The sequence below is a fragment of the Strongylocentrotus purpuratus genome, unplaced genomic scaffold, assembly GCF_000002235.5.
Source record: "Strongylocentrotus purpuratus isolate Spur 01 unplaced genomic scaffold, Spur_5.0 spur5_scaffold_2, whole genome shotgun sequence".
Classification (NCBI taxonomy): Eukaryota; Metazoa; Echinodermata; class Echinoidea; order Camarodonta; family Strongylocentrotidae; genus Strongylocentrotus; species Strongylocentrotus purpuratus.
Genome location: NW_022145605.1, coordinates 14,857,322 through 14,876,170, shown reverse-complemented (window position 1 = coordinate 14,876,170; position 18,849 = coordinate 14,857,322). Strand labels below are relative to the sequence as shown.

Genomic DNA, 18,849 nt, shown 5'->3' with positions numbered 1-18,849 from the left:
AATCAGCAAATCAGACAATCAACTGTTCAATCAATCAACCAATCAAATTAATCAGCTCAAACAATCCAGTCATCAGCTCATCCACCAAACCAATCAGTGCATCAACAAATGAATAAATCCAATCAATATACCAATGACAAATCATCAACAAACTATCAATCTACTTGTTAATAAATCAATCCATCAATATATCTCAATCAATGAGGATCGTGAGTTTGACTTGCCTGTTTCTCTCTCCCGACTGCACTCTTGCTCGACTGCTTTCTGCTGATGGGCCCTTTTCTATATGTGCCTTTTCCTACAAAGTCAAAATGGAGACGAAAAACTAATTTTTAAAGGTAATACAAAGTTTTGGTATGGGGTCATGAATTTGGTTCAAATGAACATATTGAAAGCATATGTGATCCTACAATATTCAGTGATCATTGTCGCGGTTGAAATTAAGTCTAAAGTTATGAAATTGTAAATAATAAACTCTTGAAAAAATTGAGCTATAAAACAATGTTTTTGACTAAAATCGACCGATGAGCTGTTCCCGTTTGTAAATTATATATCACAACTACATATTCTGAGAGTTTCATGGTCGCAGCTACCATTGTACAGCCGTAGGCGCTATTTGAAATTTATCAACATTTACCGGGAGCACCGGTAAATTTCTATATTCAAGTTTTCTCAAAAGCAGAAGTGTTTTAGGGGCTAAGTTTTCTAGTGCTTATAATACATCCACAGGGGCACCCAAATATATCAAAATTGTAAGAATCATGATCCACCCAATTTTTAAAATTTCCCAAAACATTGCATTACCTTTAACTGAAACACACCAGGCACCCTATTCATTCTCATAGAAAGACTATAATAATAATAGTGTGTTGTTTACCAAAGGTAACCTCATCAGTATTTATACTGTGAGGACCCTGCAATCATGTCATCATGGGATTTTTTTTAATTAGAGCTTTCTTGGGGTCTATTTTTAATATTGTCATCATGTGATGAACATTACTCGATGCCATGACAAATGATATCATAAATGACAAATACTCATGGTGGTTGGTTTTGTTTGATGAAATATAGTCAATTTGCGTCTTCATCAGCCCGCAGATTATTTGGTCGAGAAAATATCCCGAGAAATATTAGTCTAGTTTCCAAAATATCCCGCTATTTCCCAGATAGCAGGGTAATTTGTGCCCATCCGAGCTAGTTTGTGATGAACATATCGGTCTGGTGATGACGTAATTTCGAGCTTCAGGATAATATACTGAAAATAGGGGGTTATTTGTCAAACCCGCGCTGATGAAGACAGGACTTACGGGGAAATCTAATGGCAAACGTGCCGCTTTATTTTTGTTTAGTGCCTGGTGCACAACCTCTGTGCTATATCTCACCTCTGGTCTGTTCTTCATCATCCCCAACTTCATCATCAGAGCTATCCCAATCATCAGTTGAGGATGCCATAGGCTCCGGCTGGACCTCAATCTAGTAGTATAACGTCCAAACAGACATTTGGTATTTGTTGCTTTACAATCATCAATTACACAAAATACAAAACCAACTATTGTAACAATGAAAACAACCAGTAATTTGTTCATAAAGCCAAAGGTAACAGCAGATTATTCAAACACCCTTAAAGAAAGCTTCAGAATAATTTATCTTTAAAAAGTATCTTAAAATATTATGCAGCTAACATCAGCCAAATTCTTTCAGTCATTTCAAAATTCTATTCTTATTTGGCCTGACTAACAAATATAATTCTGTTATGTTATGTTGAGTGAGCTGGAAAATGTTATAAGAGAAGGCATAAATTATGTCAGTGATATAATGTGAGAAAGATTATATTCAAAAGCCCCACTGCACTACTCATAGCTACTTGCCCCCTCTATATAGCAAACAATGCCTAATTGGTGCCTGTTGGTCCCCCATGATCCTCTTTTTCTTATGTTAATTGAGAGCTGATTTGATGAGATAACCATCTGTCAGTGACCTTGCAGGGAGATCTAATCACTCCTGGCCAAACTAGTGCAGATAGGCTTTAAATGACCCCCCCCCCCTCCCACCCACTAAATAAGAAATGTATCGAATCAAATCGCAAGTATGGCTTCCACTTAATTTCACAGACGCTTGCATACTTTTCTCACATAGCTTTGAATGGACCAAGAAAACGTTCATCATTAATTACAATCGATATGCTGTAATTTGTGATTAACAATTATAGTAGCCTCACATGTTTGGCAAATGGCATGTTGTCATCTGGGAAGATGTCATGAAGATGACCTTTGACCCCTAGTCCTTCATCGATAACTCCACTCAGGACTTCATCAGCGCTGAATACATTAGCTTCAGACCACCTAACAAAAATGAAAGCAATAAGAACAGAAAAGAAAATTTAATAAAAGCAAAATTCATGTACAAGCAATGAAAATGGACCAAACCAAACAATCCTAACAAGTTTGGTCATTAACTTTGAAGATGGTCTCAATTAAAATGTCAATGATCAAAATGTCAATAATTAAAGTTTTTTTTCTTTCTAAATAAAACTCTGTGATTTCCTTTGTAAGCAGCATTCCAATCATCCTGTACGACAAAATCAGAAATCCTAATTTTTCTCCAAAGAGATAATTTTCTCATGCCATATCTATGCCTGATTCATAATAGTGGACTAACTTTCGTACATATCTCCCTCGACTAAAGATATCTTTTACTTTGTCAACTACCAAAGAGAAAATAACAGCAAGCCTGATATTCCTCACACTTTCACTCATCTATTTCTCTATACATCAAGGAGGACTTTCTCTTTAATTAAACAATACTAATTCAAAAGCATAGAAAATACACTGGAACCATTTGACAGGTTTTACCATCAGTGCACTATCGAATCTACCTACTTTTCTGGTGCAACCTGTGGAGCTCCCACACAGACGACATCCTTCCGGTCTAGCAAAGTGTCCAAGATACTGGTTTCTCCCTTGTGTTTGGAGGAATCCGACTTGTCCAGTCCAGAGAAGGTCACTAGATGATCCTTAACTTGGCAACCCTAAAGGTCAAGAGATCAATCAAAGCAATATTGTATGAATGGTCACCTACTGCACAGAACATTGTGAGATTGAAAACGAGGTAGAAACAATCTTGAAACATTAGAAAAACAGTTATGACAAAGTTAAACAAAACCCTTGAACACAAAATTATCTACGTTAGTAAACCACTTTTTACATTTTAACAAATTTATGATGGTTTAAACCAAACCATTAAGAATTTAATCTATCAGTCTACAACACTTCCACGATGGTATGCACCTTTGACAGTTTTGATGTCTACGGGTACGACACCTTCCTCAGACTTCATGTTTGCCAGGTCATGGCCCTGTTTCATGAAACTTGTTTTCAATGACAAGTTACAATAACTGTTATAAGTGACTGAAATCGTGGCATTTGATTGGCTGAGAGCTAATTTGTCGCAGAAATTTTAGCATTCGTCAATGATAACAAGTTTTATGAAACAGGGCCCAAATCTGACGATGGTATCTGAACAATCAGGGGAGATAATAGGAGAAGGGGATTCAAAGAAGATAAGGAAAGAAAGCAATGACTACATTCTTCCCCTGGGCCAAAACATAGAAGAATCCTCAAGATACTCATGAGGTTTTAGGCCTATAACGAACAAGTTCATTATGACAGACAAAAAAAGAAAGAAAGAGGCAGACCTACCGTGACTTGTTCTAGCGGATCAAACCTATAAGCTGGCTGCTCACAGCATGGATAGGATCCTACTACGGACGCCTTGAAGGTCTTATCAACAGAATTCACAAAGACTGCTTTCTGAGGGTGCAGACGACACTGGTTGAACTCGGAACATTGGAATACCTGTTGGTGGAAGAAAATGTTTTGCAGAAACAGGTCAAGACAAATTGCAGTAACTGAAAAACATTGGAACCAAACTTGACAAAAGTGTTACTCTTTTTCTTCATAAAAAAGAAAATTACAATTTGCAAACTAATGTAATACTAAAAGTTTATGTGAAGAAACATGTTGGTCTTAATGTTGGTTTCATAAAAAAAGGTATACAAGGTTTTTCCACCCCCCCCCAAAAAAAAAAAAAAATTAAAAAAAAATTGATAAGATACAAATGCTCTGACATGTGCTCTTATGGTCTTTATTCTGTCACAGTTGAAGGTTTCGGTTTTAGTGTTCCGATTGAGTTTTATATTAGGATTAGGTCTAGGATTAGGTATAGTGTTGGTTCCATGCAGGGTTGAAGTTTAGATTTTGGCTTGTACAGGATATTGACCTAGAAGAAAGTTTCATTGAAGTATAAGTTGTACAACTAAGTGATATCTTACTCAAATTGCAATGTATTGTCATGGAGAAGGAAAAAAATATATATATACCGGGTATATAATTTTGGTTTTATTTATTTAATAATTTATTCATTCATTTTTATTTTGTATTCATTTATTTATCATTGTTTGTTTGTTTGTTTATTTGTTTGTTTGTTTTTGTTTTGTTTTTTGTTTTTTTTGGGGGGGGGGGAAGGAAGAGGTGTCGTACGTACCTGCTTACACCTTGAACACTTCAGGATGTTGAGTTGACCCCATAGTCTCCAGTACACATCCCTCCATGTCTTGAGTTCAGTGTGAAGAGATATCAGGTATTCATTGATGTCCCATGAAGCAAGTCTGGAGAAATACACAAAAAAATACACATATTGATTAGACTAGATACAAAAAGAAAGTAATCTACAGAGGAAAAAAAACTTTCAGGTATGAACTGAATAACTAACTACATGTACTGATATAGGTTTCTTTCTATTTTCTCTTATTCTATGTTATATTACAGTCAAACCTGTCTATAGCGACAGTCCAAGGGAAACACAAAAAGTGGTCTTTGTAGACAAGTTCCTTTTATTGTACATGTTTCAGAGAGAAACCATTTTTAAGGGAAACAAAAAATGTGGTCTTTGTAGACAGGTGGTCACTAACGTAGGTTTGACTGTATTATGCTATTGCTATTTATATGTTTCAGTTACACGGCTGATAAATGCTATGTTAACTTCTTGAGCTATTGAAAAAGTCAAAGCTTAAAAGACAGACAGACAGGACAAAAATATAATGCCTTTTGCACCAAATTACATGGCAGATGTATTTTTTTAAAAAAAGAGAGAAAAAAAAAAAAAAAAAAAGAAAAAGAAAAAGTTATGAGCATACTTACCTCTCATGATGATAGAGTAATTTGCCTGTTCTATCAATGCTTAACCTACAAAAATAAAGTAAACAATCAGTAAGACAGTTACATGCTATTTAACTAAACATTCAAATACAGTGTATGAGATATAAATATCTGTAAAGATAAATTACATTAATTCTGAATTGCTTATAATTGAATTCATGAGCCAGAATTCACATTCATAGGAAAATATGAAAATGAAGTCACAATTTTCTGTCATTGCTCACTGTTTTTTGTTGTGGTTATTTTCTTTATAAATTCAGCCTTACTTGAATATTTGTCTGATGGACATCGAATAAAAGCACTTTACAAAACAAAACAAAAACACAAGTCCTCTAAGTATCAGTTAACCCCCCCCCCCCCTCCTCCCCCACCCCATTCCAACTTCATCACAGCCTGCTGACATGGTTGGTATATAAGTCACCAGAAGAGAATATTTGACTCACCTGCTAGGAATACACTTGAGCTCGCTCTCTGATACTTTGGTAAGTATTCGCTTGCAATGATAGCACCTAAGACATTGAACAAATACAGAAAGATCCACATATTAAAGGCCCACTGTACTACCGTATTTGCCAGCGATAAGGCCGCAGCGCCGTATAGCCGCACCCCCGATTTTGACATTTAAAAAAAAAAAAAAAAAAAAATCTTTTGCCAAAGTCGGGATTCGATCTCTTGCGTACAAATGTTGATGTGACTAAAATCACCGCCTTAAACCGCTCGGCCATCACGCACTGATACCATACACTGCAGTTTTCTGTGATGTAGTCATTGAAATGGATTGAAAATGGCGATTTCGCGTGCTGGATTGCTTCGCAGCAGCAGCTCCGATAAACGGGCCCTTCTCTTACTTTTGAAATGCATTGGCACGAACTTAGATCAAAATCTATCGGCAGATGTTGTTTATGGAAGTTTATTTCCGTCTTCATGTCAACAAAGCAAGATAAAATTGTCGGCAAGATGTGTGGAAATGTACAGTTATTGTACCGTTCGTAGATCTAGTCCCATATGTACAAATTCGTGCTGGTTTTGACTTTTTTTTTCTGTTTCGCCGTAAAGGCCACACCCCGACTTTTTGATATTTTCTCTTCCAAAAATACTGCGGCCTTTATGCCGGCAAATACGGTACTTGTAGCTATACTTGCTCCCTGTATATAGAAAACAATGCCTAATAAGTGACCATTGCCCCCATGATCCTCCTTTTCTTATGTTAATTGAGAGCTGAGTTGATGAGATAGCCACCTGTCAGTGACCTTCCTGGGTGGTCTAATTCCTTTTAGCCAAACTAGTACAGACAGCCTTTAAATGATTGAGTGAAGCAAGGTCGATTACTTGTCACATACCCTGATTGTACATCTAGATCATCGCATCTTGGTGTACCCTTTGATTTTGTAACAATATTGCCATTATTTCAGTCAATAACATTTTGAAATCTCCTAGCTTAAATCATGTTTCACACAAGTAAATCGTTTTTTGTTGATATTGCCCCCCTGCATAAATTTGAATGAGTTACCAAGTATTCAAGATTCATGAAAGTGCGTGAGCAACTTCCATTCTCACAAATACTTCTAGTATATAAGAACGCTAACATGGAATTTCATAGGCAAGAGCATGTTGGGGAGGAATGTCAAAACATGGAATGAGCTTAGCCTTACTTGTACATAGTTGCTGTGGGCTTGGACGAATCACAAAGGTTCTCAATTTTCTTCATGAAGAGTTTGCTGAAATAAAATATAAACAAACGAAACACATTTGCAGTTATAGATTTAATCATACTTTTATATTAGTGCAAGCAATAAACACAAAATATAAACTGAAATTTTGACATACATTCTTGCATTTATGCCATAATATTTACATTACACCACAGTTTGTTCTACATTCTTCAAATAAAAACAGAATAAAATAATAAATCATTATCAATCGGAAGAAAAAAAATTCTCACTTTCCATCTTTAGTAAAATTTTACACAGGAAAATAGTGATTTAAACTGAAACCATATTGAACAACCAAACAAATATACAGATGAAACATACACAAAAATTATATTGTTATTATGTAAATACCTTTTAAATTTGTCCTTCTTGTCCTTGACTTCATCAGCCTCAACATCCTTGAACTGGCTAGCAATTCTAGGAAAGTGAAAATATAAGGGATGATGATGATGATGAAAAGGATCATGATCCTACCTTTAATTATCATTATCATTCATATTCGACCACATCTGATTTCACAATTCAATTTCAAATCTTCTTCTATTGAAATTTCAAATCAAGTTTTTAACCATTTGAAATATTTTTACACCTTACACCTAACTGTATAATTGCCTACCTACCCATGCCCTTTCATCGTTTTCATATATGTCACTGGAACAAATGTCAGATTACAAGATTATAATTCCTACATGTAGATGACAATTGTCTACATTTACTCAGTTCTTAACTTCAACCCTGGACCCAAAACTATACCTAGCCCTATTCCAAAACCTAACCTAAACCCAAGTGAAAGGATTCCCAAAATTTCTGTCTTATTGAACCTACTCAAACCGAATTGGTCATTTTGGCCACTTCTTGGACTAAACTGAACCAAATGGTCACTTTTATACAAATTGTACAGTGTACAAGGGGATTTGAATGTAGAAATTGGTAGAACATACCTGGTGACCAGTTTGTCATTGATGCAGTTCATATTGCAAGGAGTAGAGACGATGGCTGACATGTGCTTGTGGCAGAATTCTATACACTCTTTCACCTGTTTAAGAAATTAAAAAAATGATCTTAACATTTGCAGTTAATAATGCATAATCTAATATGCAATCAATACATTCCTAAGACACAAATAAATGAAATTAAATCTGTGAAATTATTGATTGATTTATTGATTTGATTTATTTTTACCAACAGCAATACAGTAATATATTTCATACAATGTGTTTACATATACAGGAAGAGAAACTATTGGTTGTGGGATTCTATAAACTAAACATGGACAATAATTTGATAAGAAAAGCAAAAAAATAAAAATGCTTGTTGCACGTTGTTTGTTGTGCATATAGCTGGAATGATTAAATTGTCTATCACTCTGATTAAAATTTACAAAAATTTGAAACATATATGCTAGTATTGAAGCTGTTTACACAAGAAAATAAAGTGATACAAAAGAGAAAATCAAACAAGAAGACAAAAAAAAAAGAACCAACAAGCAGAGACAAACATAAAAGAAAAACACATAAATAAGGGGATCAGGACCCTGTTTCATAGAATTTGTTATCGATAACAAATGCTAAATTTCTATGGCAAAGTTGCTCTCAGCCAATCAAATGCCATGATTTCAGTAGCTTTTAACAGTTATTGTAACTTGTTATTGATATCAAGTTTTATGAAACAGGGCCCTGATTTCATAAAACAGGGTATGCTTCTTGGACATGACTTACCAGTGCATCCATTTTGAGAAAGTCAGATGATATGAGGATAGATATCACATTACTGGCCTCTGAAAGAAAAAAAAAAATTGGGAAAAAAAAGAAAGAAAGAATGAATTGGTGCCCTCATTCATTACTAATTATTTTTTCTTCTATATTCATGTTCATTCCTACATGCAAAAACTGTTGCATTTTACGTTTTGTATACTGGTATACAATATTTGATCTGTTTTATTCAACACAACTTCATTCATAACTGTAGAAGCAAGTTAATCAGCATCTTTTGAGCATACTGATCAATTTTATAATACAGTTACACCTGTCTATTAAGGCCACCCACAGGAAACACAAAAAGTCGCCATTGTAGACAGTTTCTTCAATACACAATTCCTTCTAGAGGGACACAAAATATGGGTGGTCACTATAGACAAGTGGTCTTTCTAGACAGGTTCTTCAACACACAGTTCCTTATAGAGAGGGAGGCAATGTATGGGGTGACCGCTAATAGGCAGGTGGCCTTTAAAGAGAGGTGCCACTATAAGACAGGTTTGGCAGTACATGCAAACCAAGGACGCCCAGGACCAACAGTAGAATGTGAAATTGTGCCACTGCAATGAATGTATTCTAGGTCAGGGGGTGTTTCAAAAAGCTGTGCATAGAGTTACGAATGGTGACTTTACAAATGATTTGAATATGAAGAGCCAAATGGGATGCCCAAAGTTTTTCCTGACATTTTAACAAAGTTTGACTGTATTTCCCATGATCTAAATTAAATTGTAGCCGAAAATACACTTGCATTAAAATGTTTTGTTAATGATGATAGGGTTAATCTACATCTGCATATTTCAACTTTAGCTTATGCAATTAAAAGGATTTGAGAATCCCATTTAGCTCTTCATATTCAAGTCATTTGTAAAGGCATGCATGACTTTAGGCACAGCTTCATGAAACATTCCCCTGGAGTAATAGGAATTTAGAATATATACCGTATTTTCCGGCGTAAAGGCCGCAGTATTTTTGGGTGAGAAAAAATCAAAAAGTCGGGGTGCGGCGTATACGCAACAACAACAAAATTCAGCGGTCAAAACATCACGTCCATTTGCACGTATGGGACTATAGGAACGGTAGCATGACTAGACAACGGTACAGGACAATTCTAGAATAACTCCACACAACTTACCCACAATTTTATGTTGCATAGTTGACATGAAGACGAAAAAACTTATTTTTCTAATAAAATCTGCCGATAGATCTAGATCTAAGTCCGTACCATTGCATCGCCAAAAAGTAAACAAAGGGACAGGCCGTCTTACGGAGCTAGCTGCCGCGCAACGTAACTGCGCAGGTCGAAAAATGCTCTTTCGGATTACACCGCACATCGAGGAAGGGGTATTGTAGGATACCAAATCTGCGTACAATACAGTAACTAGCTTAAAAGTCGATGAAGATCTGCTAAATTATGATCATTTTTTAGGTTAACTTCTTGTTGATTTATAAGAATATTGATGAATTTGGTATAGTTTGTAAAAAAAAAGAGTGTTCTACAAGAAAATTACGATCATTTTGTTTGGTCCGTTTTTTTTTTTCTCTCTTTTTTTTTTCTCTCTCTTTTTTTTTTTTTTTTCCTCTACGAAATGTCAAAGTTGGGGGTGCGGCCTATACGGCGGTGCGGCCTTTACGCCGGAAAATACAGTATGTAATAATTCCTTGAGAAGCTTTACTTTTTAAGAAAAAACACCCACTTTTTAAAAATAGAATACAACAAACTGTAAACTGTTCATACCTAGTTTTGAGACCTGTGCTACTCTCTCAGGGAAATGGCGATGGACGTAGCGCATGAGCCATTCAAAGATCTGGACATCACAGTGGACCGAGATGTCCACTTCCTCCCAGCGCTGGGCGTCCAGGGAGAGGTACTCGGCAAAGTATTTCATCTCTCGGACCAGCAGATCGCGAGGGCAGCTGAAATCACGCTTAACTGAAGAGATGGAAGGATTTGGAAGATATTACAGATCTATATTCATATCTATGAAAGTTTGCACAAATATAAAGGGATTTTTTAAAGTTTGATGCTACAATGTTTCATTGATAATAAAAAACATGTTTGATATTGTGAATCATTAATTACGTGACATGAAACTTGAGTACCTTGACCCCTTTCAACTTTTCGTTCTTATGAAAATTTGGGTATCCCGACATTTGCTGCAACAATTGCTCAGGGCAATATTTCATCTAAAATATAGGGCTATGGTAAGGGTTAAAATTGGGTTTTAGATTAGTAGTTTTAGATATACAGTTTTTGGTCTAGTTTTATATCATATAATAAATTATATGTGTGTAATATCCCACTTTCAAATTAAACAAGTTTGTTGCTCACATAGAAAATTATTTGAAAGGTCTTTATTAGATAATACACGTTTGATCCCAAAAATAGAACATCATAATTTTTTTTATTGTTTCAAATTTTGAGCAAACTTTTTAATTCAAATTGGCACAAGGCATACCCCGCCATCCACCCCTATCTTATTCCTTAACTTTTTTTTGCAAGAGCTTTAGCACGGATGCCATGCATTACCACAAAATGCCCTAAAAAGTTTTAAAAAAATAATATCTTGGCTGGTCTACTTATAGTAATTTAATGCAAAAATTAAAAGAAAGAGAGTAAGAAGGAAAGAAAGAAAGAAAAAGTTGATGTATCCTAACAGGGTAATTTAACAATTAAAAGGAATTATGACCAATGGTACTTTCTAAGAAGACATCATCACAAAAAACACTTACCATTCTTTGCTTCATCACAGACATGAATCACTATATTGGGGCTGAAACAGAATAGAAAATAACAAATGTTTAATAACTACAATAAAAACTAGTGGCATGAACGGCCTGCCATATAGTTTACAACTTTAAGTCGATCTTAGTCTAATTTGTGAAACACTCCCCAGGAGTGGCAACAATATGCAAATATGAAATCTAGGATTTATCTATGAGGCACGACGGCTCAGTGGTAGAGCAGTGATCTCTTAACTGAGAGGTCTCAGGTCAATGCACTCATTCCCTTTGGTAAGGCATTAATCCTAATTACCAAGCCCCTCGGAAAGGATTTAAAGCTGTTGGTCCCCTGGTTGCTTACTTACAAGCATATCAGGTGAAACAGTTATCAACCATGTATTGATTTTTCCCATAATAAATGGTTGCTATTTCATTTAAAAAAAATAAATAATAATATTCACTCACCCTTCTGGTTGCCCTTTATGATTTACTGCTGTTTCCTGTATATGATGGGAAAGAGATTTAACATTTGAAAGTATGAAAAACTTGTTATAAATAATCAATCACTTAGTGATAGATAGATCATTAGCCCATAGCCTAATTCTTTTCCTTTATTTCCATTTCCAACAAAATAAATGAAGTACATGGGATTGCATTGAACATAGTAAAACAATGAAACTTAACAATATGTTTGTAGTTGGTCCACCAATCTGTTTTTATATGCCGGTTGTACACACAACAGGCATATAAAAACAGATTGGTCATGGAGGGGACTGCTGAAAAGCTGGGCTTGTAGATTGCAGCCCCCTAATTGGGAAGACGATCATTATTACGTAAAGAAAACAAACAGTATATAGCCAGCAGATTCATGGCTTTCTTGATCAAATCGTCTGCATATTTTGAACTTTGCCTTTATTAAATATCAAATAAAGAAAAGTGAATATGTATGCAGGTGTGGAGAAGAAAAAAAAATTACAAAATGAAATGATTCACAACTAATGATCATTTTCAGTCATGTTTTCTACTGTGATAGCAAATTATTTCATCATCATTTCTCACTACCCTTGGCCCCCTTGTCATGAACTTTTCACGCCTTTTATAATTTGATCAATATTTATTTCACCATTTCACATAATCACTACAGCTAAAATGTAAGCTTACTCCCACACTACTTACCGGTAGACAGAATAACAACAATAGGGAAAATAGCACTAGAGAGACACAAATCTATTGTTTGATGCAAACATAATTTGTTTATGTGCATAGGATAACCTTGAATAAGAGACTTTGTGCAATGTAACAGGGCAGGTGTATTCATTGCAATCAAATCAACATCATTAAACAAACAGCAATGTGAACAGCTTATAATCTTGTGTCCACAAATAGTTTGACACCTCATCTGTGAAAGCCCCCTTTGTTTATCCTACGCCCTTTCACAGCTGGCAATACTACGGCATGTTTACTACAAACATGTGCATAGCATACTATACAGTGTCTGCACTCACAAGGATAGTTTGAGCGGGGAGATGAGTGCAGGCCCATTTAAACATCCAAAACACTGAAAGTTCTTCTTTTTTTTTTGTAATACAATTTACGCAACTGGAAAAAACGGAAGCGAGGTGAGTCACATGATTAGAAATAAGAATCTTACAATTAATGCAAAAATTGGTGGAACTTCAGCAGGCTTTTCATAAAAACCACACTCCAGAGGTGGATTTTTTTAATGGGATTTTTCGATGTGGTTGCCGGAATGTGAGAAAAACCAATGATTTTTGGTTGCAGCTTTATTATCTTATCAATTAAATGAGCACTTGAGGTGAGTCGTTTTCTCTTTTCTGCATGTCATTTTTTAATGAACATATGAATTTAATCATAAGTTGAGTTCTGATGCGATTGTGAAAGAAATGGTGTGGAATCGATCAGAAAAGGTTGATGATATAGCATATAAGTATTGATGTGTACTGCAAGGTTCTGGAGTCATCAAAATGATAAGAAATTTGGCCTAGTCTAATTGGTAAAGTAACAAGCAGTTGTATGTGGGACTACACAAACATGTGGCATAAAAATCGGGCCTCATTTGTAAGCTATTACTTGTCATATTTACAATATGAAGGCATATTTGGAGAGCAATTTTTTTCGGGGAACATTATTTTATCTGATGTTCTTGCATACTAGCATAATAACGATGAAAACGCTAACAAATTATTTTCCCCTCTCCCTATATAGGCTAACCTGGCACTGATACTCAGCAAAAAATCAAGGCAAAGTTAGTTAGGATTAAATCGATCACAAATGCATGACTTTTGCATTAGCTTAGTGCATAAGATAAAAACACAAATATATTAGATTATTTGAAAAGAATGTGTCAATTAGTTTACAAGAGAAGAGATGTTGAAAATTTCTAAAGATGAAATTCTACAAAATATGCAATTTACGAGTCTAGAGTGTTGCTTAATTGCCTTTCAACTCTTTAAACCTAATCACAGTGCAATGCAGAGTTTGCCCTAGAGTTGAATTAGCCTGTAGTCCTGAAAACTTACCTTTTGTGTTCTCGGTTGAGTATCGTTCTTAACCTCTTTGGTCTCGCTAAGATTAGCTGCTATCAAATCTGGATTTAAAAGATGTAAAATCGCGAATGTATATTTGCAAGTATAACTTGAACTGTCATATCGCAACAACTTTTACAAATCAAATCATGTAACAGTACATGTAGAGTGACTGAAGTCAGTCTTCCATCAGAGAAATTATCAAATTTAATGGTTATTTTTTTTTTTTTTTTTTTTGTTGTGGTCTATTCAAAACATTCATCTATATAAGAATTTAGAAGGATGTATAAAAAAAAAAATTGAAAAAGCAGGGGTGATGATTTACTTATAGCATGGTTTGTAATGAAGAAACAGCAAGTTGAATCATTATCATCATCATTATTTTGGGTGCGTTCAATCGAATTTTCGAAGCTAGAATCACAAATAAAAACGCCGTTACAAAAAACAAGGTCACTGCGGTTAGCGTTCAAGCGATTTTTCATCAACGCTGATTCTAGCTCATTTCGAGCCCAGCCACTGCGGATCACACTCGCAGTTTGACCCAGGAAGTATAGGTCAACTTCGGCGCGCGCTTTTTGGAATTGTTTACGGCCGACTGTCGACTGCTGTTTTGAGCATAGATTGCAATAATAAAACAAAGAAGGAGAAGGTGATGGAAGGAAGAAACAAAAAATACCATAAGGAAAGACAGAAAGAGAAAGTGATAGAATGATTGAAACAAAGAATAACATAAGAGAAAGTGATAGAATTATAAAAACAAAGATAACATAAGAGAAGGTGATAGAAGGAAGGAACAAAGAATAACATAAGGAAAGACAGAAAGAGAAAGTGATATCATAGAATGATTAAAACAAAGAATAACATAAGAAACTGTGATAGAAGGAAAAGAACAAAGATTAACACAAGAATAGAAGGAAGAAACAAAGAATTAAAAAAGGAAAGACAGGAAGAGAAAGTGATAGAATGCTTAAAACAAAGAATTACATTAAAAAAGCTGATAGAGGGAAAAAAAACAAAGATTAACATAAGAATAGAAGGAAGAAACAAAGAATAACAAAAGAGAAAGTGATAGAATTATAAAAACAAAGAATAACATAAGAGAAGGTGATAGAAGGAAGAAACAAAGAATAACATAATGAAAGACTGAAAGAGAAAGTGATAGAATGATTAAAACAAAGAATAACATAAGAGACTGTGAGTGAAGGTAAAAAACAAAGAATAACATAAGAGAAGGTGATAGAAGGAAGAAACAAAGAATAACATAAGGAAAGACAGAAAGAGAAAGTGATAGAATGATTAAAACAAAGAATAACATAAGAAACTGTGATAGAAGGAAAAGAACAAAGATTAACATAAGAATAGAAGGAAGAAACAAAGAATAACATAAGGAAAGACATGCAGAAAGAGAAAATGATAGAATTATAAAAATAAAGAATAACATAAGAGAAGGTGATAGAAGGAAAAAAACAAAGAATAACATAAGAATAGAAGGAAGAAACAAAGAATAACATAAGGAAAGACAGAAAGAGAAAAAGAGGAAAACAAGGTATAACATAACGGAACAGGCCATGATAAAGAGCATGGTATAGTAAACGCAAATTGCATGAAAAGCAGGCGCGCGGTTTTTGCCCAAACCGGAACAGGCTCCGTCATACAATCATGATTGAGAACTCCGTCCGTTCAATCGAATTTTAGCGACCGTGATTCTGCAGAATCATGATACAAAACGCATCTTTTTCAGCGTTTCATGTTTGTGTTTTCAAACACGTTTATTTTTACGACCGACGAAAAAATCGCTTGAACGCATTGCGTTTTAAACTAAACGTCTTAAGAAACCGTGATTCTAGGGTGAAAAAGTGTCGATTAAACGCACCCTTTGATGACGACAAAAAAATCTGTAAGTCACTTCTGATGAATAAACACACTTGAGTGACACCCTAGCTCGTTAAGATATGATAACTTGTTGAAACGATGATGACGATGGTTCGATTTTTAATGAAACAAACACTGCAAAGTCATAAGCAAGGCTCAGAATACATGAGGGCACCGGGAAATTTACCCCCATGAGCTACAAAATCGCCTGCGAAAGAAAAAATGCAATACGGTTGCTCTAAATGATGAGGAGGAATGTACGGGACAGGAAGAAATGGAGGGAATGTCATCACAGGATGACAAGTCAGTAACCCTATTTAACTAGTAACTATGTAAGAGGGAAAATGCCGACTTAAATCAATGATAATGATAAAATACCAAGGAATTTAGGAGTATCATGGACACCAATTCAATGGAAATTTGTATAAAAAAAGAGCCCCCATCATTACTAAAACAGCCCCTGTGAGAAAAAGCTCACAGGGGCTCTTTTTTGGGAGCCCCCATGGAAAAAGTAAAGCCTCGGTGACTCCAAACGTATACAAATATACGCTGTCTCATGAGGTTCTGGTTAAAACTATGGGCAAGAGGTGACTCCTATTAGTGCTGTAGCCGAACCGCCGAACCGAACGAAAGTTCGCCGAACATGGCACTTCCGAACCAAACCGAACCGAACCGAACGCAAAGGCCTGGTTCGGATGTTCGGCAGAAAAATATAAAAGTTTTTGCAAGCTAATAAACTTGTCATTTTGTACCTAATTTCATGTCATGATTGCTCATTTTATATTTACTTTTTCCCCATTTCTCGCCTTTGTGATTTATGCCTATCCAGTGGTGGGCGCGACTTCACTGGCGCCATTTAAATCCCAAATCCTGACCGCGCTACGTCGCGATCATGAATACATGTGCGTGATCAAAATATGTTCAGCTCAAACCCATTCAACAAGAAAATAATATTTTAATTGTAACAATATCGGACAAATTTTACAAAATAAATAATAAAATAAATATATATTATAGTATGGTATTTATTTATTCAGGAAAGATAGGGATTTTATATTTTTCGTATTAAAAATAAAAACTTATACAAAACAGTTATTGACGAGCCTGAATTTCTATTCAAGATAGCAGCTTTCATGACTCTAACATTAGACAACAACCCTCTCGGAAAATCTTTAAAAAATATCATTTATTGACAAATTGAAAACATGATTCTTTTAAAATTGAAAATAAAACACGATTCAAGACGGAAATACGAATGTAAGTAGTATTTTTCTTCACAAATAATTACGTTTAGAGCAGTTTTTAATGTGAAATTCGTACTGGTCGGAAGCAGTGTGCAGAGGTCCTCCGTGCTGGTCGGGCCCGGCAGGCTGGCCGGCCCGCCAAGTGCCGACCGCCGTGGCTATAACGCTGCTTGCCATTATATTACCGAACCCCGAACTGAACCAAGTTCGGGTGAAAAATTGCCGAACTCTACCGAACCGAACCGAACACGAACATAGCGTCTGACTTACAGCACTAACTCCTATACTATTTGCTGAGGGGCACAGCCCCGAAGAAAATGGTACTTTTGGAGTCACTGAGACCCATAGTTTTAACCAGTGCCATGAAATGAAGGCAGGGTGTATTTATCCAGCATTAAAAATTTATTTTTGATTAAAAATATTAATTGTTTCACATTATTTTGAATTTTTTTCTTCATTTTTTTCATTTAAATTTAATTTTGTTAAACATTTTTAACATTTTGAATTTTTTAAAATTATGAAAAATAATTTAAAGGCCCACTGCACTACTTGTAGCTACTTGCGCCCTCTATATAACAAACAATGCCTAATCGGTGACCATTGGTCCCCCATGATCCCCATGTTAACTGAGAGCTGAGTTGATGAGATAACCACCTGTCCAGTGACCTTGCAGGGCGGTCTAATCCCTCCTGTAAACTATGGCAGATAAGCTTTAAGACAAAAATTAGACTATTTATCTATCTAAGTATCTCCTCCAGGTTCGGAGGTTGATTGCAACATCTCTCCATTTCCATCTTCCGCCATTCTGTTGCACTCTTGCAATTTTAGTCCACTCCAGTTCTTGACATTCCCTTCCCAGTTGATTCTGGGTCAATCTGTCGGTCTAGTTCTTCCCTCCAATGATGCCTTTTAACATGACCAAAGTATTTGACTTTTTTTCTCCTACCAGTACAATTTGTTTGCGCCCTGCCATGTGCAATGTCTCTTTGTTGGTTTTCATTCATTTCTGACATATTTTCATCATTCTGCTGTAAATCCACATTCCAAAAGATGTTATTCTCTTTTCCATGGCCTTGCTTATTGTCCATGTTTCTGCTCCAAACAATAGGACAGACCATGTATAATAGTTTACTAGTCTAATAACCTAAGCGCAAACTTCACCTTTCTATCTGTGAATAAGTCTTTCATTGCCAGAAATGTATTCCAAGCTATTTCTATTCTTCTTTTTATTTTCGCTTCACATCTGGCATCATCTGTGATATTCTGTCCTACATGTAAATACATGTAGATGTACTTACTGACCTTCTCAATGATATGTCCATCTAATATTAAAGAGATTGCAGGCTTATTAAAATTAAATATTTCAACATTTTATGGTTCTAATTTTTTTTTAAATTGTACATTTTCAGAGCAACCTTAAATTGGATGAAATATTTCTGGTCACGTGAAGAGCTCTCAACCAATCAAAAACCAATACATTTTTTATGCAGTATGATAATAATAATAATATTTAATTTTTATATAGTGCTTAATATAACATACCATTTGCTTTGGGGCAGCGCCTTATAGCAAATAGTACAATTGGAGTCACCTCTTGCCCATATATAGTTTCAACCAGAACCTCTCAAGACAATGTATATTTGTATAATTTCTTCTAATGGAAATATTTGCCGGCGTAAAGGCCGCAATATTTTTGGAAGAGAAAATATCAAAAAGTCGGGGTGCGGCCTTTATGACGAAAGAGTAAAAAAACCAAAAAAAACGAAAGTCAAAACCAACACGAA

The 18,849-nt window shown here is 35.3% G+C and overlaps 1 protein-coding gene across 1 annotated transcript in view; it reads right to left on the bottom strand.

The window, feature by feature from the left end:
- The window catches only part of LOC592595 (uncharacterized protein KIAA1841 homolog), a 32,553-nt gene that overhangs the window by 8,366 nt on the left and 5,338 nt on the right, over window positions 1-18,849 (bottom strand). The window contains exons 4-19 of the mRNA XM_030991763.1: window positions 13,944-14,011; window positions 11,869-11,903; window positions 11,413-11,453; window positions 10,418-10,612; window positions 8,647-8,705; window positions 7,870-7,964; window positions 7,280-7,345; window positions 6,869-6,934; window positions 5,660-5,725; window positions 5,199-5,243; window positions 4,543-4,666; window positions 3,699-3,854; window positions 2,880-3,028; window positions 2,219-2,342; window positions 1,383-1,473; window positions 225-298 (exon numbers count right to left, since the gene is read on the bottom strand). Coding sequence (XP_030847623.1) covers window positions 225-298; window positions 1,383-1,473; window positions 2,219-2,342; window positions 2,880-3,028; window positions 3,699-3,854; window positions 4,543-4,666; window positions 5,199-5,243; window positions 5,660-5,725; window positions 6,869-6,934; window positions 7,280-7,345; window positions 7,870-7,964; window positions 8,647-8,705; window positions 10,418-10,612; window positions 11,413-11,453; window positions 11,869-11,903; window positions 13,944-14,011 — 1,454 coding nt within the window. The remainder of the gene's footprint in view (window positions 1-224; window positions 299-1,382; window positions 1,474-2,218; window positions 2,343-2,879; window positions 3,029-3,698; window positions 3,855-4,542; window positions 4,667-5,198; window positions 5,244-5,659; window positions 5,726-6,868; window positions 6,935-7,279; window positions 7,346-7,869; window positions 7,965-8,646; window positions 8,706-10,417; window positions 10,613-11,412; window positions 11,454-11,868; window positions 11,904-13,943; window positions 14,012-18,849) is intronic.